Raw genomic sequence first — 22,204 nt, forward strand, 5'->3', positions numbered from 1 at the left:
TCTACTGTCTTAAATATAAACCTATAGTCTAACTGAAAAGGGCAGTTAATAACGAAGTAAGGCAGCAATTAATACATTAATTAATACAAATCTAGACGAACATAGTCCCGACGTCCACAACAGTGGACATGTCATAAAACAAAAAGTAAATAAATATTTTTGAAAATAAAGCTTTAGTCATGTTTTATTACACCATAATAATCAAATTATGTTAAAAAAAAAAATCAAAATCCCAAAGCAGTTTTCCCCCCGGGTCTCAGGAGGATAAAGAGGCAAAGCGTAACTTTTCAGAGGACTACAGACAGGCAAGGATATCCACCAATAGTTATTCATCATTTCTTGCGCAAAGCGCCTGTGATTGGTTGGTTTCCAGGTATATTGCCTCCCTTTTCCTTTTCCGGCCTCTTTCTTTCACGCGTCCCTACCGTGAGGTGAGGCTCATCATTTTGCGCCAGAAAATGTTTAATCTATCACGACCGGTTTTAGTTAATTCTACTGTGAGGCCACATTTTAAGAAAAGACTGGGTTCGTTTTAGCGTAATTGGTCTAATGGCCACATAATCTATCCCTTTGAGTCACATTTCCAATGTAATTTGTCGCGCGGCCTGTTCAGCGACATCATCCATGTTCTCTTGCTCTAGTGGCGCCATGTGTCCAGATGAAACGTGTGCTGCCAAACCTGAAGTCATTTATTGAATACTACCGTCCGTAAACGTTAGCACAGAACTGCTCACTTCATGCACGTTCAACTATGGTTTGTTGGCTCTGACGAAAAGCTTTGAAAGCATATTTCAATGGTGTGTTCTTGCTAGTGCTAGCATGTTAGCCAATGCTAAGCTAACACGCATTTATTCTCATGGTGCGATGTTGTGGTTGTCGTTCTGCTGGATCCTCACACACCGGTTACAAATGTCACTTATCTTGTTAAGAGTTCCGTACACTGTAGGCCTACGTATCTGCTGCAGGTTAACCCTTTCATGCAGACACCATGAAAAAAATGTGCAAGATTTTTTATATATTGATTTTCTCACTCATAATGGAGCTAATATGAAGAATCTTTTGGAATTTTTCAAAAATCTCTTTTGATGTGGAAGTTATTTTACTGTCCACATATGTGGACACTGCGCATCAAAGGAGTGAAAAGTTATATAGGCCTATACTGTATTTCAAGTTCAAATTAAGCTGTTTTATTCATTTTTATGGTGTTTTATGCTATATAACAACACAATATAACACTTTAACGCCATATATCACTGTAATTAACCCAACAACAAAAAACATATATATAAAAATAGCATTGTTTATATAGGCGGTCATAGAAAAAATATGTGGGAAATTCTTATTGCATGCAAGAAGACAGCCAATGCTGGTGAACAAAAAGCCTCAGTTTGATTCAGCATGTACTCTAGCTCAATCTTACATCATTTATGTTGTCCCTGTATAAAAGGTAATGTGAAATTTGCCTCCAGACACATGCGTTCTGTAGTCATTCATCAGCATTTTCAAGTATTTTCTGTAAAAAATAGTGTTAAATAGACCCCCTATTATAAATGTAAGTTATTTACTTACTTTTCCATGTTACCTTGTGTCATATTACAACATTATATGACACTTATGCATTATACATTACACTATTTAAGGAACAAAGATGAAACAAAGAGAAAAAAAACTGTCAATTTAGCAATATTTACATACACAGCTATGGCAAGATTTGTGGGGAAACCTTGTTGTATGTGGAAAAAAAAACCTTAAATTCTGATGAAGACACATCTGTATTTGATTCAGCATGGATTCTAGCTCCAATCCTACATCATTTATGTTGTCCCTATATGAAAGGTAATATGAAATTTTGCCTCCAGACACATGCGTTTTTGTAGTCATTCATCAGCATGTTCAAGTATTTTCTGTGAAAAAATAGTGTTTTAAATAGACCTCCTATTATAAATGCAAGTTATTTTACTTACTTTCCATGTTACTATATGTAATATTACAACATTATATGACACTTACACATTATATATTACAGTATTTAACGAACAAAGATGAAAAAAGAGAAAAAAAACTGTCAATTTAGCAATATTTACATACACAGCTATGGCAAGATTTGTGGGGAAACCTTGTTGCATGTGGAAAAAAAACTTCAATTCTGATGAAGACAGATCTGTATTTGATTCAGCATGTATTCTAGCTCATTCCTACATCATTTGTGTCATTTTGTGGTGAAAGAAACCCGAAATATGCCTATAGACACGTGCGTGAAACACTAATTTTAGGTAGTTTTTCTTGAATTTATTAAATTAAAAGTGTTAAAATGTGTTAAATATGTTAAAATAATTTATTTCCACACTATAATCATTATAAATGCTCATAACATTAAGTATTTGCCCAAAATGAGCAGAATATTCTCACGGTAATCATAAATAATATGTTTATCATTAGACTCCCTTGATGCGCAACGTCCACATACGTGGACAGTAGCTTTATATTGTATAAAAACCTACCTTTATTGTAAATTTGGATTTTAACAACATAGACTTCTCAAGTGAACTGTACTAAACATCATAATATTTTTTAAAACCTGAAATTGCCCTTTGGTGTGGTTGATTTTCAGATATAAACATGCTTGTTATGGTCATAATTCACATCGGTGGATTTCTTAGATTGATGATGTCATCAAACACTTAATATTTAGTGCAAAAAGTTATAACTGCTGTTAAAGTATTGTAATGAACCTCATGGTACTTCCCATATACAATTTGGAAAAAAATAACCACTATTTACCTATCTAAAGTGGGGTTAGAATTACTGTCCACGTATGTGGACACCGTGCATGAAAGGGTTAAGTTACGGAGTAGCTGTTCGGTGCTACCCTGTCGTTCCCCCTGCACATAGGAATCTGATTCTTTACTATCCCTGTCTGTCATCCTCCTAGGACTGCCAGGGACGCTTGGTTTCAGACATCTCGGAATTGCCACAGCTGTCAGTGGTGTTAACACTTGTATGTATACGTAGAAAAGCTAACCATGTTTTTCTGTCATTTCAGATCTTTTTTACCTTGTCTTTAAATCGCTAAGCGATCCTTGGAAGCACTGTCAAGATGCCCAGGGAAGACAGGGCCACGTGGAAGTCCAACTATTTTATGAAAATCATCGTAAGTGTTTCCTCTTGTCATTGACGTGCTATGAATTGTTTGTACGGGTATAATTGACTACTCAGCAGGTTAAGTTACGGTGCAGCTGTTTAGTGTTGCCCTGTCGTTCCCCCTGCACAAAACAAACCTGATTCTTTACTATCCCTGTCCGTCAGTACCCCAGGACTGCCAGGGACGCTTGGTTTCAGACACCACTTTACCTAGTTGGTTATATTGCAGGTAGCTAGTAGTTTTTAACTGGATGCAGTCCTAAATGTCTCTCTTGCGTCTGTACAGCAACTGCTGGATGACTTCCCCAAATGCTTCATTGTGGGTGCAGACAATGTCGGCTCCAAGCAGATGCAGCAGATCCGTATGTCCCTCCGTGGCAAGGCCGTTGTGCTCATGGGCAAGAACACCATGATGCGCAAAGCCATCCGTGGCCACCTGGAGAACAACCCTGCGCTGGAGAGGTGAGTGAAAAGCTGCTCTTAAAGCTTGGGCATGTTGTATGTCTAAGTAGGGATGTCCTGAAAGGGGTAGTGTTGCACTGCTGGGGCTTGAACCTGGTGAATGAGGCACTGTGAAAGGGGGCATGAGTCACACCCCTCCATGGTACCCAGATTTGCTTCTTTAAATATAGGGTCCCATGGAGGGGTATGACTTGTTTAGACTCTGGATCTTAGTGGCTGACGACAGTTAATTTCAATACTTATAATGAATGTGCAGGATATCTACATGGCAGCTGCTCAGTGCTGTTTTGTCGTTCCCCCTGCAAACAGCAACCTGTTTCCTACTATCCCTGTCTGTCTGCACTTCCACGACAGGCAGGGACGCTTGGTCTCAAACACTCCTAATGAAGAGAACCAGTATTACTAATGGGTTTCGAACCAGGGACCTCTGGGGTACCAAACTGAGGCTGACCGCTACACAAAAGTGCTAAGCTTATTGAAGTAATATTCAGAGTGCAGCCTCAATTCTGTTGACCACTCATCACATGGCGTAAAAAGCAGTTGCATAGACATTTGTGCTTCTGTCTAACTTGCTGTATCTTTGTGTTTTTAATGAGTGATGAGTGCCATAATGGTGTGTGTTTGGGGCAGTGTTAATTGGGGTAATCACTGGAACCCAAAGCTTGGGAATTATGACTGTTTAAGGAAATGAACACGTTAAAGAAAGTGCTGAATGTAATGAATTTTGTCTTCCTCAGGCTGCTTCCTCACATCAAAGGAAACGTTGGCTTCGTCTTCACTAAAGAGGACCTGGTTGAGGTCAGGGACATGCTGCTGGCTAACAAGGTAAGCTTGTATCTCTATTTGGGGTAAACTGGATCACAGCATATGCTGTACTGTCATTGACTCTTGGTGTTGCTAGTTCTGTATCCTCACTGTGCTGTGCTCACCTCAGTACCATGGAGGAACAGAGCCGTCAGTTTCTTGCTTTTTATTGCTCTTTTAACTTGTAGTGTCCTTGGGTATTCAGAGACTCTTTAATCCTAATGAAATGCATCATTTTCATTCTGTAGGTGCCAGCTGCTGCCCGTGCCGGTGCCATCGCCCCCTGTGAGGTCACCGTGCCGGCCCAGAACACCGGTCTGGGTCCCGAGAAGACCTCTTTCTTCCAGGCTCTTGGCATCACCACCAAGATCTCCAGAGGAACCATTGAAATCTTGGTATGATGTTTAGTTGGTCTTTTAGCCATCTTTTTTCCTCTAAATGGCATTTTGTACCAACTTGCCACATGCTCAGACATATCTGGGGTGTTTGCGGTAGAATCATAAAAGCGGTAGGGAGCTGCAAGTCAGTAATCTGGTCGTTTTTTGACATTCAGTATTCACTTCATGCATGCATCAGACTAATGGAGAAGAATGACCAAGTCAAAGTGCCACTGATTTTAAATGATCATTTGCAGGTTAAGTTACGGAGCAGCTGTGTAGTGTTGCCCTGTCGTTCCCCCTGCACAAAACAAACCTGATTCTTTACTATCCCTGTTTGTCAGTATCCCACGACTGCCAGGGACGCTTGGTTTCAGACATGTATTATGGCGGTTGGATCAGAACTTGTCACTCTTTGCTACCCCAATAGTCTGTAGTTGTCTTTTCCTGGGTTGTCTCGCATGGACAAGCAGGGCTCTACATTGAAACGGGTCAAATTCTGGTGATATTTGAGTTTAGCTGGTCACTGGCCACTTAACCCCATTAATGAGCATGTTTGGCTAGTAGGAGTTAAATCCACTAGCCATTTTGGATGGTAATGAAAAGTGAATTTCGAGCCCTGCTGACAAGGCTCCATTCAGGCAGTATAGGCCCAAGGGGAGCCTCGTATCAGAACAGTAAGTTGTGCAGTGTCTGTTTCATTTCACTGACTGGAATTTTTGTTGCCCTCAACAGAGCAATGTGCAACTGATCAAGGAAGGAGACAAGGTGGGCGCCAGCGAGGCCACGCTGCTCAACATGTTGAACATCTCGCCCTTCTCTTACGGGCTCATCATCCAGCAGGTGTACGACAACGGCAGTGTGTACAGCCCCGAGGTGCTCGACATCACCGAGGAGGCTCTGCACAAGCGTTTCCTTGAGGTGAGCTGGAGGACGGTTATAGATGGTGCAAGTCACACTTCCATGGGACCCAAAGTCGAAAAACAATTAATTGGAGGCAGAAAAGGCATTTTTGACGTCTTGGGTCCCATGTAGTGACATGACTTGGGCTATATGGTTCTTATTGGCTGGCCTCAGTTATGGATTTAAAAAGTGCAGGATATCTACATGGCGGCTGCTCAGTGCTGTTTTGTCGTTCCCCCTGCAAACATCAACCTGTTTCCTACTATCCCTGTCTGTCTGCACTTCCACGACAGGCAGGGACGCTTGGTCTCAAACACTCCTAATGTAATTTTTAAAAATCGCCATGAATACATATTCAGGCATGCAAACTTGCCGCCTTTCGACGAAATTCGCCGTTTTGAAATAAAAATGGGTCATTTATGTGAATCGTGCAGATCAGAGGAGAATTTTTTTTTTTGGGGGGGGGGGGGGGGGGGGCTCGAGCGATTTGAAATGTATACCGCAGAAAATGTCATGCAGCTCAATGGCAAATTGCTGGAGAGATGCCACCACCGACAATGACTTTTGACCAATCACAGTATTTCTGTTTGTCGGCACAGCCAATAACAAGAACTTTCTCAATCTAAGTCCCGCCCTGTCTTCATACTTCGAAAGGAAAGAGCGCAAAACCCTGTGTTTTCTGGTCGGCTGGGCTGCGTAGTTATATCAAATGTCTTTTAGTTCTATAATATAGAGAGTTGTGTCCGACCATTTTCCCCTACCCAAATCCTGAAATGTGCCGTCTTTGGATTTAGCTATAAACGTGGAAGTCTGCGTGGTTAGTGAACAGGTACCCCACACCTCACAGTTGGTTTAGTTGTTTTGCCTGATAATTTGACTCCGGAGCTTCCCTGCCCTCGTGAAAAATAATGTATTCTCATAAGAGCTCCGAAAGCTTGGTTACACGCACGTGTTCCTGGTATTCTGTTGTTTCGGTTAATGATTTGAAATGTCCATTTACGCTAACAGTAGAATAGTTCAGTTTCCGTTCGCTGTAGGCCTACTTGTTCTCCGGTTATAGCCGATGCAAAGGACATCTGATTTCTGCGCGAGTGAATCCAACTTGGAGAGTTCAGCGGGAGAGTGCGCTAGGGGGTAAAACCGCTACCGGGTAAAAAAATATGGATAAAAAAAACAGGTGAAAAAGCGCATATAGACTACGCGAGGCATGCAACATCGTGCATATGCTGCGGGCAGAGAGAAGGCTGGGCCAGTCAGTCTAGCGTTTGGCACAGGACAAATTGCAATAGTTGGCCAAATCATTCCAAGTTTTTGTTTAATCCGATTCCGTTGTAGGCCTATATCTAAATGACCTTAAAAAAGTGAACGATATTTAGTGAAACATACTTTTTTCCAGGTCAAAGTTGGAGCGTTCCTATTCCTACTCATTTTTTCTACAGGAAGACATTAAAAGAGATACTAGGTGAATAGGCTAAAATTTGAGTAGTTTGAGTAAAACTTCAGTAGCTAATTCAAACTTTGACAAAGTTTTTTTTTTGTAGCCCATTGCAAGTTGACTGAAATATGATGATTAAATATGCACGAGATGACAACCAGGCAAGTGTTGAGGGGGTGTTAGGAGACTGATGAGAGGAGGGGTGCTTAGTGTCATTTGGGGGCATTTTGGCCTATTTTATTTTTTAATAGGCCTACTAAGGGTTTTGATGAGGTCAATGGGGTGTTGGGGAAACTTACTATGAGAACCACTGCTCTATCATGATAAAAAACCAATTTTATCAAGCTATCTACCCAACCCCCCATCAGACATGACAGCTAAGTCATGGAGTAAGGTTGGCAGTTCTCATGTTCACTGTCCCTTGGTCGCTAATAACTACAGTATGCTCAAAATTCACCATTTAAAGACTTTTTTAGCTAAATCCTCTCCCCCCTAGTCTAAGACTATTATACAAGATCATCCACTGCGCACAACACACACGTGTGCACCTGCGTTTGCGCGCGTGCACTGCGTTTGCGCGCGTGCGCCGCGCCGCGTTTGCGCGCGTGCACTCCGCGCCGCGCTCTTGTCACCTTTTTCACCCCTGACCAGTTTGCATGCCTGCATATTTGTATTGGTAGATTTTGGGCTTGTCTGGAATTGCTGTGAATGGTGGTAATATAAGAGTTCATCAAGGCATGAGCAGCTTAGTAGCATTGACTCGGTATGTAACTTGGTGTATAAGCTGCCTGCTCAAAACTCCTGTCTGTTGACTTGTAGGGTGTGAGGAACATCGCCAGTGTGTGCCTGGAGATTGGATACCCCACTCTGGCATCCATCCCCCACTCCATCATTAACGGCTACAAGAGGGTCCTGGCTGTTGCAGTGGAGACCGATTACTCCTTCCCCTTGGCTGAGAAGGTACGGAAGTGTATCTATTTTGCATCTCCCTGCTCCAAATAAACTTGATCAAATCATTGTAAACCATGGTATATTGAAAATGGGCCAAGCGGATTATGGTAAACAGTTGCCCTATTTCAATTAATTATAAAGTTCATCCTCTCAAATTCCTATTTCAAATTCCTTTGTCTGTGTAATACAGGTGAAGAATATAATGTCAAAAGGGGGGCGAAGAGGAAATGTGGTTTGAATATCAATTTTGTGGACGTGTTTACCTTAATTTCCCGACTGACTTGTTTAGACTCTGGATCTTAGTGGCTGACGACAGTTAATTTAAATACTCATAATGAATGTGCAGGATATCTACATGGCAGCTGCTCAGTGCTGTTTTGTCGTTCCCCCTGCAAACAGCAACCTGTTTCCTACTATCCCTGTCTGTCTGCACTTCCACGACAGGCAGGGACGCTTGGTCTCAAACACTCCTAATGAAGGGAAAACTAGTTTTACTACCCCAAATAAACTTGATCAAATCATTGTAAACCATGGTATATTGAAAATGGGTCAAGCAGATTATGTTAAAAGGTTGCCATATTTCAATTAATTATAAAGTTCATCCTCTCAAATTCCCATTTCAAATTCCTTTGTGTAATGCATGGGAAGAATATCATGTCAAAAGAAAAGGGGAAATGTGGTTTGAATATCAGTTGTGTGGACATGTGTTTAACTTCATTTCCCATCTGTTTGTCTGCAGGTGAAGGCCTTCCTGGCTGACCCGTCTGCATTCGCAGCGGTCGCAGCCCCAGCAGCTGCAGCTGAAGAGGCAGCCGCTCCGGCTGCTGCTGAGGAGGCTGCCAAGGAGGAGTCTGAGGAGTCCGATGACGACATGGGCTTTGGCCTGTTTGACTAAATCACAAGAGGACATCTCTGTTAAAACAACCAAATAAAAGAAACATCTGAACCCTATTCCTCTGTCTGGCGTTTTCATGTTCATGATTTTAATCGAAGGTTTTATATTGGTGTCCCTCACATGCCCCACATGCAGTTTTTCCAGACCTCGAGATTTTTAATGTCCAATTTTATGACCGTATAAATGGGTTTCATGGGATCGTATTAACAGTTGGCTTCATTTGTGGATGGCGAGGCATCTCAAGTTGACCCTGAATTGTTTCAGTGCGTCTTTGATTGCAGCAAGGATGTCACCGTGCTCAAGTTTGGTCTGCGCCTGCGCAGTGTCAAATGCTCGGACGTTCAGCGAAGTGGGTGGGATTTGGGTTGTGGTTAGCTTGCTAGCTGAGTGCTCACAGGAACTGTAAACGGCGATGTTGATGGGTGTGATCCTGCGTTAGCTCCACGATACCTTTGTACAATACCCGCCGGCAAAGGAGAAATTCCAAAAGGAAAACTAGCTGACTCTCAGCCGGGGGAGGGTGAAGCTATATAGCTGTATCCCTGGACGGCTGCTCTTGGGCATTGAACATCAAGTGGGGGGAACACGGGCGACATCGAATAGTAGGAAACCCCAACCACTGCGATGGCGAGAGACTACGATTACCTCTTCAAGCTACTCATTATCGGTGATAGCGGTAAGGAAAGACCGGGGAATCATGACGGGAAATGGGCCTGTAGGTCGACACGAATCTGTCGGCAGTTGGTCTATGCTGCCTTTATAGTAGGTTGTCTCCTTGATTTCTTCACCGTCCTGTCTGCATTTAAGGAAGCAATTCGATTATTGACAGTTTTATTGTCGATACAGTAGAATTACTAAATCAGTCAAACATACCCTGTGTATCAATTTCCTTACCCGCTAGCATAGCCTGCTTGCATTAGCTAGCTACAGCGTAGGGCGGGGAGCGAGTTGTCCTGCATATCAACCGGAGATTCAACATTGATGTTAACAGATCCTTCACTTTGTTCGGACAAATTCCACTTGAACAGATTAAAATGGTATTAAAAGAACAATGTTCACTGCATTACTAACATTAGCCAAAGCGAAACCAGTTCGGCTGTTGTGCTAACTAGCTAGCGATCTGATTTTGCTACAAGTAATTCATCTGCCTGCCGGCCATCCTCACAAGTTTGACAAGCTTGATTTATGCCAGTGGTGTCGAGCGAGGCCGTTTAAGTGACTTGTTTTACGTGTATTGTCAATGCATTAGATTTTGCCAAACGCCCTTGCTGTTGGTGTCGTCAGACAATCTTGGCTGTTTGATGGCGAGCTGCAAGATCATTTTGGTTAGGAATCACTTAATGCTAGCCACTTTTTTGCTAACCAGTGGAATTGTTTTGTGTTGTTATCCATGCACTCTACACACTGTCCAAGATTGCTTCGTCCATTTGACCACTACATGGGGCCAGTGTTTGTCTGGGCGTTGACTCCTACCATTGTGTCCCCTCGCTGTTTTGTTTTGTTTTGTTTAATCCAGCGACAGTGAGTGTGCACTGTGGACCCTTTGATGCACGCATCCACTGTACAGTGCCTTCTGTGTCTCTGATCTGATGTTGGCAGCGCCAGTGTGCAAGTAGCAGGTTCTGTGCAAAGCTTACATCTCTTGTCCTTTCACAGGTGTGGGGAAAAGCAGTCTACTGCTTAGATTCGCTGACAATACTTTTTCAGGTAAGATGTGTTATTAAATGTCAGTACTTTACACTACACATTGCCATTGGATTAATGATGTTTTACCACAATACAAATCAAAAAAGTTCAGGTTTATTATGAAAAAAATAATGGAGCTGTGATTAAACGGGCTTGGACGATTAGAGATTTGTTAGTGCCCCCTGATGATTGTACCAGTAAGTTACACATGTACTGCGAGGATGTAAAGGAGGACTCTGAGACACACACACTCTCTCTCTCTCTCTCTCTCTCTCTCTCTCTCTCTCTCTCTCTCTCTCTCTCTCTCTCTCTCTCGCTCTCTCTCTCTCTCACACACACACACACACATACACACACACACATACTCTCTCTCTCTCACTCACACATTACGTGTTTGTGTCATAATACGTGTTTGTAGGTAGCTACATCACCACAATCGGGGTGGATTTTAAGATCCGGACGGTTGAGATCAACGGGGAGAAGGTGAAGCTTCAGATCTGGGACACCGCGGGGCAGGAGCGCTTCCGCACCATCACCTCCACGTGAGTAGTACTTACTAGCTCCAGTCCGCACACACTTAAATGCACGCAGGATATTGGCAACCATTCATCCATGACTGACACATCTCTCTAGCAGATTTGTTCCTTAATGGTCATTTTCCGAGATCTTCAATTACAAAAATGTGCTCCCTGTCCAATCTGAGGAGTTTATCGGTGTCAGCGGTTCTGAAGTTACATGTCCGGCTTGTTTTCGTACATCAAATGTTCTGTCTGGTTTGGGTTAATTGATTGAGTTGACTTTTATTTGTCTTGTTTGAGTAGTGTTCATCATTGTGGTTTGTGTGGGTGGCCACTATTACTTGCATCCATGGAGGAGGACGTATAAATGATGACACTCATGTAGCCTGAGGTCAGACACAGATGCAACACATCACCCACAGTGGGTGACCCACTTCAATTTTCCTCCCCAAAGGTCATTTCCTTTTTGCAGGACCTGCCACATGTCATGTCCGCCTTGTTTGGCACATCAGCTTTCAGGTTTGGGCCATGATTAGTTGAGTTGGGTGCATACAGTATGGCAGGCTGACCACTATCAAAGCCTGGAGTTATCTAAGAGGAGGAATAGGATAGAGTTGACTGTTGTTGAATAGTGGTCCTTGACCATACAGATGACTTTGCTGCTTATACTCGTAGCTGTCAATAGTGGTCGTGTTTGTGGATTGTGTGGGTGGCCATTTCTTATGCTGATCAAGGAAGTTAAGATGATGGTACCGGAAATCACACAATTGCTAGCATGTAGCCCTGAGGTAAGTCGCAGCTGCAACAGATGACCCACTTATATTTTCCTACTCGAATGTCACTTCCTGTTAGTAGAACCTGCTGGTAAATTGTGTACCTTTTTATTCTTGCATGTCAAAATACCTTCAAGTTTTTTTTTCACTCCCACTGTACTCCACTGTCCTTGTTAAAAACAGCCATGCTCCCCACCACACAGTTCTTCACGGCACGCTTTCAATTAGGAACATGCCATCTCAGCAGACTAGCCGAGCACTAGAGAGAGAGAGGGAGAGAGAGAGAGTGAGAGAGAGAGAGAAGATCGAGCTATAGAGAGAGGAGCTGCATCATCCACGCCTCAGTCACACTTCCTTTTTTCAGGTGCTGCCTGTGCACACCACCACCGTCTATCACATCCTTGCTCACTTGTCCTGTGTTAACACTGTGTAGTCAGTGGCTTACAGCAACCGTCACAGAATGCTTGACACTCACAGAATGCTTAACACACACAGACACACACACACACACTCATGCCCTGTAGCAGTGATAGCGCGTGTCTCCCAAAGAAAGAAAAGAATTTCAACTTTGTCGCACGTTGGGCAAGAGCTCTGCTCTGAGCCTCATGTTTAAACCTGACAGAGGAAAATAACTTAAGTTTGACGTTTACTCACAGGGGAGATGAGTGACTGACTCGGGACGTGTGTGTGTGTGTTTGTGCGCTTTGTAGTGTCATGAATTGCAAGATGTCTCATTTTTGTAGTGTTGTGTTTTTTCTTGGTTTTGTTTTTTAATTGATGCTCATGTAGATGGAGGGCAGTAAACTTTTGAAGACATTTCCACAACCAAACTATCCATGACTCTCTTAGCCGATTGACAATGCTTGGCTTTGCAAGTGTTTTACAACACACAGATTGCATTACATCACTCCTGTTCCTATGAGTACTATCTGTTGACATACTTGGTTGACAGAGTGGTTGTAAACAAATGTTCAGGTGACTCTTTTTGATGTTCCACCACATTTCTTTTGATGGGAAAAAACTGTGATCCCGCACTCTCCGACATTTTTTTTATCACATTGGCTATACTTCAGTCTTTCACTGCAGCCAGTGAAAAAAGTACATTTTTATGGGTTGGCGCACTGGTGTTTGGCCGGGGTTGGAGGGCTGCAGGGAGTGGAGTGGTGTGTGTTGGTCGGGTCAGGTTGGACTCAGAACAGGGCTGACAGACAGACCCAGGCGTTGTTGTTGCTGCTACTGCTGGCTGCTGTTTGTTGATGAGAGCTGATGGTAAGCTGCAGCCGTGTGGCGTGGTGTCTCATTAGGGGTAAGTGAATTTCAGACTGCCTCGGCTCAGCTGCTCTCTGCTGCAAACTTGGGCCTTGTATGAGATGAGAACCGAGGTACCAGCCTGAAAAAAATAATAAGTAAGGAATACGGTTAGTGTGTGTGTGCGTGTGTGTGTGTGTGTGTGGCATCCCTGAGGTCTCCCATTCCTCTCTGTCAAGTTGATGCAATGAAGAAAATCACAGTCCCTGCTGACATTCCAGTGTGCATTTCTCCATTGCCATGTGGGCTTCACTATCACTATCAGGTGCCATAGTGAAGCGCTAGCTTCCTCAATATCAAAATGTCAAAGCTGCTGTTTGAGAAGATTTGAATTTGTTGGCGGTAGTGGGCTCTTGAAAAGAAGGTTATCATCTGCTTTCCATTTTTTTTCCAACTATGGCCTTTTCAGAGATCTTCCATTAAAAAGGATCCCCAATGGGGGATTGTCAGAAGCGGAGACATTTGAGATATGTTTAGTCGCATGACGCAAGTGTAGACACACTGCCAATCGATCGGTTAGTCAGAAACTGGTCTGCTTTGTGGAGGGTCTGCATTCGAGGTAGATCTAATGACTTTGTATTTTTTTTAAAACATGCCAATGGGGGATGTTAGAAAATTGAGAAGTGTACCTGTCAGAAATTAGCTGTTTTCAGTTGCGTGGAGCAGCTCTATGCGTCGCTAATGTCAGCCATTTGGTCAGTTAGAAAATGCTTGCCTTTTGAAGGGCTTGCACACCATTGTAGGTCTAATTAGATGTTTCTGTTTGTGAAAATCAACAAACCCAATTTAAAAAAAAATCTAAATAAATCCATAGAAATTCCATATGTCCAGAGCTGACAGGTGTACCTGTGTGGGATACTCTGTTTTCAGTTTTTTTTAATGCCATACTTGTGGCAGTGATTTCGAGAGGTGTTACCTGTGTGCCCTAACAGTGAGGTCCGTCCTGACCTCTCTGACCGCCGCCACCGCTGCCAGCTTTACAGTGAAGCCACCGGGGCAGCAGAAGGCACACCGGGTCACCTCAGCACGGCCTACTTCCTGTCAAAGTCAGACAACGGTTGCCTAGCTGCTGCTGCTGCTGCTGCTGCTCAGGAACTGATGTGGCTTTGGGTCATGCTCTGCACACACACATAACACACACATTCACAGAGCCATGTATGCATACACACACACACTGAGAGCTGTGTATGCACACAGACACACACATTCACAGAGTTGTGTATGCACACACACACACACACACACACACACACACACACACACACACACACACGCTCAGAGAAAGGCTCACAAAACCACTTCCTCTCGCAGAAAAGCTAGTCTGGAGCTCAGACACAAAGCTCAAAAAGTCAGACAACATCAGCCGTCTGCTCACTCACTCCATTTCCCTTTCCTCTCGCAGATACTACAGGGGCACGCACGGGGTGATCGTGGTGTATGACGTGACCAGCGCCGAGTCGTTCGTCAACGTCAAGCGGTGGCTCCACGAAATCAATCAGAACTGTGATGATGTCTGTCGAATATTAGGTACGTGCTCCTCGTGTCACTGCTGTTGATGTCATTCTCATAAGCCATGGGTGATGCCGTTTCCACATGAAGGGTGTATGCTGTATTGTTAGTGGTTATTACAATGATACAGTACAGTCATTGGGTTATTATGATAAGATATTCTCATGCACATCCCCTATTGGTCTGCACTTTTTACATTCTCTTGGGCTTTGTGCAATATCACTTGACTCTGTGTAAGTCGGGATGGGTTGGGGATGTTAGAATTGGTATCATGGGATTTTGGATGAATGTGAGTTAGTTTTTATGTCTTGCATGTTTACATGTTTGTCTCTTCTTTCTTGGAAATATACTGTATGTTTTACTTCAAATGTTCCTTTCAAAAGAGTCTGTTAAGGATCATCTTATCTCATCTCATCCCAAAAATATCTAGTGGGCAACAAGAACGACGACCCCAACTCCAAAGTGGTGGAGACAGCCGACGCGCAGAAGTTTGCCGAGCAGATGGACATTAGGCTATTCGAGACCAGTGCCAAGGAGAACATCAACGTAGAGGATGTAAGTACAACTCTTTCTCCAGCTTTAAGCACAATGTATTTTATTTTGCCTGGCAAGTTGGTCTAACGCCACACACCATAGGGGAAACATCATTTATGGTCCACCAAATCTGTCCTCACGTTTGTCAGAATCTGTGCCTTCCCTGTTATATGCAGTTAAGGATTTAGGCTTGTTTGAATGTCCAACTCTTAGGGTTCGACAGCTTTCCCAGTGTTGTGATGCCAGGCTGTACTTATGATGTTGTGCCATGTAGGGCTGTACGATTATGGAAATAATGATCACAATTATTTGGATAAAAATTAAAATCACGATTATTAATCACGATTATTAACTGAATTTTGTGCAGAATGTTATTAAAAATGAAGTGAAATGAATTATAACTAAAAATGTATAATATAAGGTATAAACAAATTAAAATTTAATTGTAATAATAATGTAAAAGGCAATAGGATGAAGCTTAAGTGGGCCTACAGATTTCTGGCCAGAAATGCCAGCCTGTCAACATGTTCTGGCTTCAAGGATGCCCGAAGGCAGGTTATATTGCCCCCAGTACAATCATGATTTATCGCCACGGCCACGATTTTTAATAGCTGCGGCCAAAATCGTGATTTTCTATTAATTTTGATGAATTGAGCAGCCCTAGTGCCAAGCTTGCCAGGCTATCTAAGTGCCATTGGTGGGCATGAAGGAGCTGGTAGAGAAGGTCATACCCTGCTGGTGGTGCCCTCTGTCCTTCTCAGTTGGCAGGGAGGTAAGCGGATAGCTGCAGTGCAGTGCTGCTGTAGTATGGCACCTATTGCATAAGGTCTTAATACAAACAAAGGGTGTAGTCTACAGTGTAAGCCAGGACACTTACATGCCACAGAATTGATTGCACACGAAACGACTCATTCAATCCAAAAGCTGGAGATTTTTTTCTTTTTGTGGTGAAAATGACAGTCAATTGGACCAAGGCTTCTAAAAAGATTCGGTTTAAAATACTGTATCCTGAACAACCAAACTAATAGAAATGCATTGATGGGTAGCTCAATTAAATATTGGTGAGGGAGCCTGAACTGGATCCATTTTGATTTGTTTACTGATGCGATATTGGACCACACCACAGCCTGTGTGCTGCATACAGAAGGAACTTTTTTTCTGACTGGTGCAGACCAACAAAAAATTGAACCCCTGGCGCAAAAAGAGCTCTTAGTCTAAGTAGAGGACAGAATTATTTGATATCGAGGAGCTATACAGATATATAGGAGCTGTGAGAAGTGAATGGAGTTATATGCATAGTGTAGTGCAGTGGTTGTTTTTTTCTTGTATGCACCCTGCCAGCAGGGAGATGAACTCCTTCAGAATGTGACAGCCTAATGGGCTAATGTTGCAGGGTTTCACTGGTGTGCAGACTGCAGATGAAAGGCTTTCAGTGTTTGTCAGCACATGACAGCCTGACAGCATGACAAGTCATTTTCGTTTGATTTTAATGGACAAACAAACCTAACTCGACTTTTCTTGCTTTTCTGTGTGTGTGTGTTTGTGTGTGTGTGTGTGTGTGTGTGTGTGTGTGTGTGTGTGTGTGTGTGTGTGTGTGTGTGTGTGTGTGTGTGTGTGTGTGTGTGTGTAATGATGGCGGCGGCACATCGTTCAGATGTTTAACTGCATCACAGAGCTGGTGCTGAGGGCCCGGAAGGAGTCCGTCGCTAAGCAGCAGCAACAGCAGCAGAGTGAAGTGGTTAAACTCAGCAAGAACAGCAAACGCAAGAAAAAGTGCTGCTGACAGACTGGACTCTAATCATACTCTTATTTCACATATACACACATGCATACACCCACATGTACACATGCACGCACATACATACACACACACACACACACACACACCACAAAAAACAACAGTGATGATGCAGCCACCATTGAACTGACAGAGAGGGAGAGAGACCCCTGCGAGTGCAAAACCTGACGCCAACACCCAGAGATGGACTTTACACCCCAGGTCAAAAAAGATGAGAAATTTATCTATTTAGAGATTTAATGGAAAAAAATGAAAAAAAGAGAAGAGAAACATGGACTTTTGGGATCTTAAGGACATGTACAAACTTCAAGTGTACAGTTTTTAATCAGGACGGAAAGCAAGCGGAACAGCTCCTAGTCTCCAGGGAGCCCGCGCACCGCACCAACCGTCAAATTTTTATGGAGATGAAAAAAAAATTATATATATTTTTTCTGTTCTTGCATTTGCATTCAACATCCACCCCCCCAACCCCATCCCTCACACAATACTGTGCCACCTTTACTCCCCAGTGTTGAGGAGAGTGGGAAACCTCTGGCTTCAGGCTCTTTTTTTTTTTTCTTCAGACGTCCCTTGAAATGCAAATTTTCTTCTTAGTGGTCTGTGATTCGTGTCAATGATTTTGAAGTGGACTGAACAGAAACAAAAAATGAAGACAACAGTAGCTTTTTAAAAAAAGGAAAAAGAAAATGAATTGGAATTCTTATCAGCGAAAATGGACTCAACAAAGCTGCCAACATATGAAAATCTGCCATTATACCACTTCATGGTTAATGTCTATTATTGGACCCACCCCCAGTCATGTTGCTAGTTTTGTCCCCTCCTGTGTTTCGTGATTTTTACACATTAAATTAAGACAAACTCCTACCACATGGCTGTCATGGACCAGTCTCACTCCAGCCCCCTCCTTCTTTTCCGTAATTCTCCCTGCCAATCTCTGAGAGAACGTTATGCCTTTTTTGTTCTATCTTTTTCTTTTTTGTAAATTTGTATTTTTTTACTAACAAACTACACCACTGTAAAAAAGGAAACAAGCAATCAAAACAAATATGCTTAATGTAAAAAAAAGAAAGAAAAAAGTGTAATGGCCCTAAGCTTGTCTTTCGGGCTCACTTGCCACAGAGTCGGACCTGTGAACCTGAGTAGAATAGCGCCAGAACTTTTAACTGTTAATAATCCAGGACACTGGAACCTGCGCATTATGAGGAGTGCTATAGCAACAGCGGACCCCCTTTCTTAGTGTTCTTCGCATGGGTTCTTGTAGGAGCAGAGCCGTAGAGCCGTGGTTCTCTGTGGTAATTGCGTTAGCGGTTGATGACGAGTGAGTTGGAGTTTTGGGTTCTGCATATGTGTGGCTGACAATGGTGTCACTCTAGACATGCGTTTCAGAAGATATGTGTGTTCAGATGACTGAAGGGGGAATCATTGTCCCTTTTTTGGGCCATCCGTAACAACTTGTAAGCCTTTTAAGCCCAATTCACACAAGACCTTTCATTGGAGACGTACATGGACTGAGAAATTACACACACAAATATGCTTGCATTTAGTCGCACATGAATTGGATGCGTCGGCAGTTGGACCTGGATGCCATGTCTCGTTTCACTCCAAGGCTCCAAAAGTCTGTAAAAGCTGAGTCACCCCCAAAAAACACCAGCACTTATTCTGGGAGAGATCACTGTGACTCCATCAGTATACAGAGGGTTGGCTTGCTTGTTTTGGGACCAGAGGGTATTCTGCAAAATGTGGATTATGTGACAAACCTGGTTAATTTGACTCTGGAGTTCTCATAAATCTGACAGATTAACATTTGTTGTGTTTCAGAGAGGGAAATTTTGCGTTCTGCTGGTAACGGCCTTAGAACTACCTTTGGGACAACTAAATCAAGTTTGTCACTTAACCTGCATTTTGCCTTGTACTCTCAGCCCTATGGTTTCACAGGCTCTGACTGCACTGTGTATAGTCTTAACAGTTGCCATAGGCATGGGAAGTATTCAAAGTTCAGCTGTGTGGGTCTTCAACAGCATCATCAAGTTTATTTAGCGGGCAGCTTGACTGGCAGCCTGACTGGCCAATGGTATGTGCCAATATCGGAGAAGCGAAAACAAGACAGACAACGCAGCACCCAAATAATTTGTAAAAAAAGAAGCTCCTCCATCCAAATAATACTCAAGGAGATGATGTTGAATAAATAAAAAATGACAAATCTGAGCAGTGAGTAGTTAAAACCAGCACAGTTGTTTAAAAAAAAAAAAAAAACCTGCTGCGAAGGGAAGCATGTTATTAGCTTGACAACTCAAATGTCGGTGTGTGGGGCTGAACAAAGCCAAGGAGGTTGACTAAACAATTTAAAGACTTCCTGAGTCTTGGGATGACTAGAGTGATCCTACAGTTTTAATGTTCACTGTTCAGACTGCCATCCTCAAAAACCTCGGAAAAGATGATGGCCCAATAGAAAGGCCATTTACAAAAAAGATATAACATACAAAAGAGCCTCATCCTCTTTTATATTTGCTGTGTGTGCATATCAATGTTAACACGCCGTGTGCACATGCATATGCAAAAAGCAACACATATACAAACACGCATGTGTGTATATAGACACCAATATATGCGTCTATTTTGTGTGTTTTTATATGCGTTTTATGTACTGGTCTGGTGTACACTGGAAAAGATGAGATTTGTTGCCACTCAAGTCATTGTTTGCCCCATCATGAATCTAACCAATAATAAACATTTTAAGAGAATGGATTTATGTTGGATTTTTTCTTTCTTTTAATATTTTGTATGAGGAATTATGGATGCATTTCAGAATTTCATACCAACCGGCAGCCACAAGAGGGTGCTATACCACCTTCCAGATATTATTGGATTCCATGGCCCTCACGAAATCATCCAGTTTCTGTCGGCATCAGAATCAATGCTGGGCTGCTAAATTCTATTTTTGTGATGTACTGCACATGTTGCTGTTTTTCTTTGTCAAGTGTGAAAAGTTTGCATCGGTTTCTGCACAGTATGGATAGAACAGACCCCATTTGCAGGCAATTACCTGACGTGGTTGGGACATAACCAAACAGGAAAAAAAACAGGAATTCATTCTTAGATACTGGTTACACGTACAGGGATATAAAATTCATATTTTTTTAATTTACTTGTAAACACGACGCGTCATGATTTATTTATTTATTTATTTTTTAAACCTCAAGTAGGCTACATTTTAGTCGCTTAATGGGATATTTTTTAATCCGGAGTTTTGAAATTCGCATTCTAAAACTCTGCTTACAGCTAAACAAGAGGCCAAAACCAGTGCGTTTTCAAATACCCATTCCACCTACGTGTAAACAGCTTCTTCTCCACAGTATGAAGTGGATATGCCATCAATGACTAAACAACACTGGGTGTACAGTGGACTGCCTTGATGTTTGCATGCTGTTTTGGTCATGTGGTACATGTGAGAGGGCCTATCGTATTTGCTCGTACAGTTGGGTAATGATAATTATGGTGCAATATATTAATCATGTCTTCTCTCATCTCAGTGTCCCCATTTGTTTGGTCCTGCTGTTGCAGTAACCTGGGGGTCATGCACTCCAGCTCTGCCATCTGTCGCCATGGCTCCCCTCTCAGCTCCTCTTACATTCATTTTCAAACGTGGGAATCAATTAGGAGTTTAGAACGGCTCCCTTTATCCTCAGAGAAATCTTTTTATTTCCCTATATTTTATTTCCGCCCTCGGATAATACAAACTTGATCAAGTTTCATCACATCACAAGGAGCCAGACATTGAAAAAACTAAATTATAAAGCTTAAGTTTGTCCAAGCTTTCTTTGAGTCAACAGACCTTCCTCCATCATGCATGACATAGTGTAAAAATACTTTTTTGCAGGTGTGCCACACAAAATCTTGGGCCATATGGAAATTTGTACAGTAATCAAAGATATTATTGTAATCATTGACCTCAAATGGTCCCCTGTCAGTGCTGTGCCCGTACAATCATCCTAACATCCCTGCTCCCCTGACTGTGCCACTGCTTTGTAGCCGAGACATGAGTCACTTCTTAGAGATTTCACGAGGAGTGAGTCTCTACGAGCAGTTCTTACCTGCCCTGGTTTCAAATGTCTTCCTATGATGGGAAGTGGGAATTCACTGCGGCAAAATATCACATTTGATGGTTTCTCATTTCCCCTATTCAACTTGTTAAAAATGTGCGTCATACACAGCTTTTGCAAGAAGACGATCCAAAGAGGAATTGGAGAGGCTTGTCATGGGGAACTCGGCGGTGCTTTTGTGTTTCTTTAAGGCCCCCTAGATGACATGCACCACAATGCAAGTGTGACATTTTATTCCCCATCTGCCTGGCAGTGCACTCACTTAGGTTTCACTTCTCTGTCTTTATGTTAAAGCTTATGATAACTTGCAGAAGTACTGAGTAGTAAATTCATTGAAAAGATAGCTCAATGACCTAGAGTAACACATGACATTTAAACACAACTATGATGTCTATGTTTTATGGGAGATAGTCGCAAAAATTGAAATGCTACGATTTCTGTCTAGACATAATAAACTGTTCCCAGCCAATACAATTCATTTTGATCTGGCAACATCCACAACACGAGAGGTACTCAGGGTCGGGACAAGATCAGCTAAAAGGACCCGCACTAAATACATCACATATGATGGGGGCCGAATTCTGTGCCACCCCTCTCTCCCTGGGTCCGAGTCAACTGACCCCTTTGTCTCCCCTGACTTCCCTGCAGGTACCAGGTTACTCAAAGAACTCCTGTGTTTGACAGTAAGTGCATCGTTAACCTTTGCTATGATGGTGTTTTTGCCTTGTCATAACTCTGACTGTGCTTGTTAGCCTTTCCTGTCATGTAGGTGAACTTGTCAGGCTGCCATGGAGGATAAGTGTGTATCAGCTGGCAGAGCGCTGTTCTCCCCTTGGTAAGTGACTCAGACACAGAGGATGTTGCATGTCAGACTCAGGGACGGATTAGTGTTTCCCAAACAGGGGCATGTGTAGTAGCACATGAGAGCCCTGCTGGGGTCACGTGGAAAATACAGTAATGATAACAAATGCTGACTAACGAAAGACAAAAAGGTTGTGAAACAGTGTTTT

At 42.7% G+C, this 22,204-nt stretch overlaps 2 protein-coding genes and 6 non-coding genes across 8 annotated transcripts; all 8 read left to right on the forward strand.

Annotated features, from left to right (window-relative positions):
• Positions 1 to 320: 320 nt before the first annotated feature.
• Positions 321 to 9,024, forward strand: rplp0 (ribosomal protein, large, P0). The gene is made up of 8 exons (XM_063210999.1): positions 321 to 431; positions 3,044 to 3,151; positions 3,428 to 3,603; positions 4,341 to 4,428; positions 4,656 to 4,802; positions 5,520 to 5,705; positions 7,942 to 8,082; positions 8,813 to 9,024. The coding sequence occupies exons 2-8, from the start codon at positions 3,098 to 3,100 to the stop codon at positions 8,966 to 8,968; spliced, it is 948 nt and encodes a 315-aa protein (XP_063067069.1). The 5' UTR covers positions 321 to 431; positions 3,044 to 3,097; the 3' UTR covers positions 8,969 to 9,024.
• Positions 2,831 to 2,961, forward strand: LOC134459139 (small nucleolar RNA SNORA63). Its single transcript, XR_010036790.1, has one exon. It is a non-coding gene; the product is annotated as a small nucleolar RNA SNORA63 (small nucleolar RNA).
• Positions 3,214 to 3,343, forward strand: LOC134459138 (small nucleolar RNA SNORA63). The gene has a single exon (XR_010036789.1). It is a non-coding gene; the product is annotated as a small nucleolar RNA SNORA63 (small nucleolar RNA).
• LOC134459140 (small nucleolar RNA SNORA63) lies at positions 3,854 to 3,981 on the forward strand. The gene has a single exon (XR_010036791.1). It is a non-coding gene; the product is annotated as a small nucleolar RNA SNORA63 (small nucleolar RNA).
• On the forward strand, positions 5,036 to 5,165 carry LOC134459137 (small nucleolar RNA SNORA63). Its single transcript, XR_010036788.1, has one exon. It is a non-coding gene; the product is annotated as a small nucleolar RNA SNORA63 (small nucleolar RNA).
• LOC134459142 (small nucleolar RNA SNORA63) lies at positions 5,877 to 6,004 on the forward strand. Its single transcript, XR_010036793.1, has one exon. It is a non-coding gene; the product is annotated as a small nucleolar RNA SNORA63 (small nucleolar RNA).
• LOC134459141 (small nucleolar RNA SNORA63) lies at positions 8,414 to 8,541 on the forward strand. The gene has a single exon (XR_010036792.1). It is a non-coding gene; the product is annotated as a small nucleolar RNA SNORA63 (small nucleolar RNA).
• Positions 9,025 to 9,116: 92 nt separating the features above from the next.
• On the forward strand, positions 9,117 to 19,839 carry LOC134458588 (ras-related protein Rab-35). The gene is made up of 6 exons (XM_063211000.1): positions 9,117 to 9,644; positions 10,625 to 10,675; positions 11,073 to 11,196; positions 14,656 to 14,780; positions 15,193 to 15,317; positions 16,951 to 19,839. The coding sequence occupies exons 1-6, from the start codon at positions 9,593 to 9,595 to the stop codon at positions 17,077 to 17,079; spliced, it is 606 nt and encodes a 201-aa protein (XP_063067070.1). The 5' UTR covers positions 9,117 to 9,592; the 3' UTR covers positions 17,080 to 19,839.
• The last annotated feature ends 2,365 nt before the right edge of the window (positions 19,840 to 22,204 follow it).

Source organism: Engraulis encrasicolus, chromosome 11, assembly GCF_034702125.1.
Source record: "Engraulis encrasicolus isolate BLACKSEA-1 chromosome 11, IST_EnEncr_1.0, whole genome shotgun sequence".
NCBI lineage: Eukaryota > Metazoa > Chordata > Actinopteri > Clupeiformes > Engraulidae > Engraulis > Engraulis encrasicolus.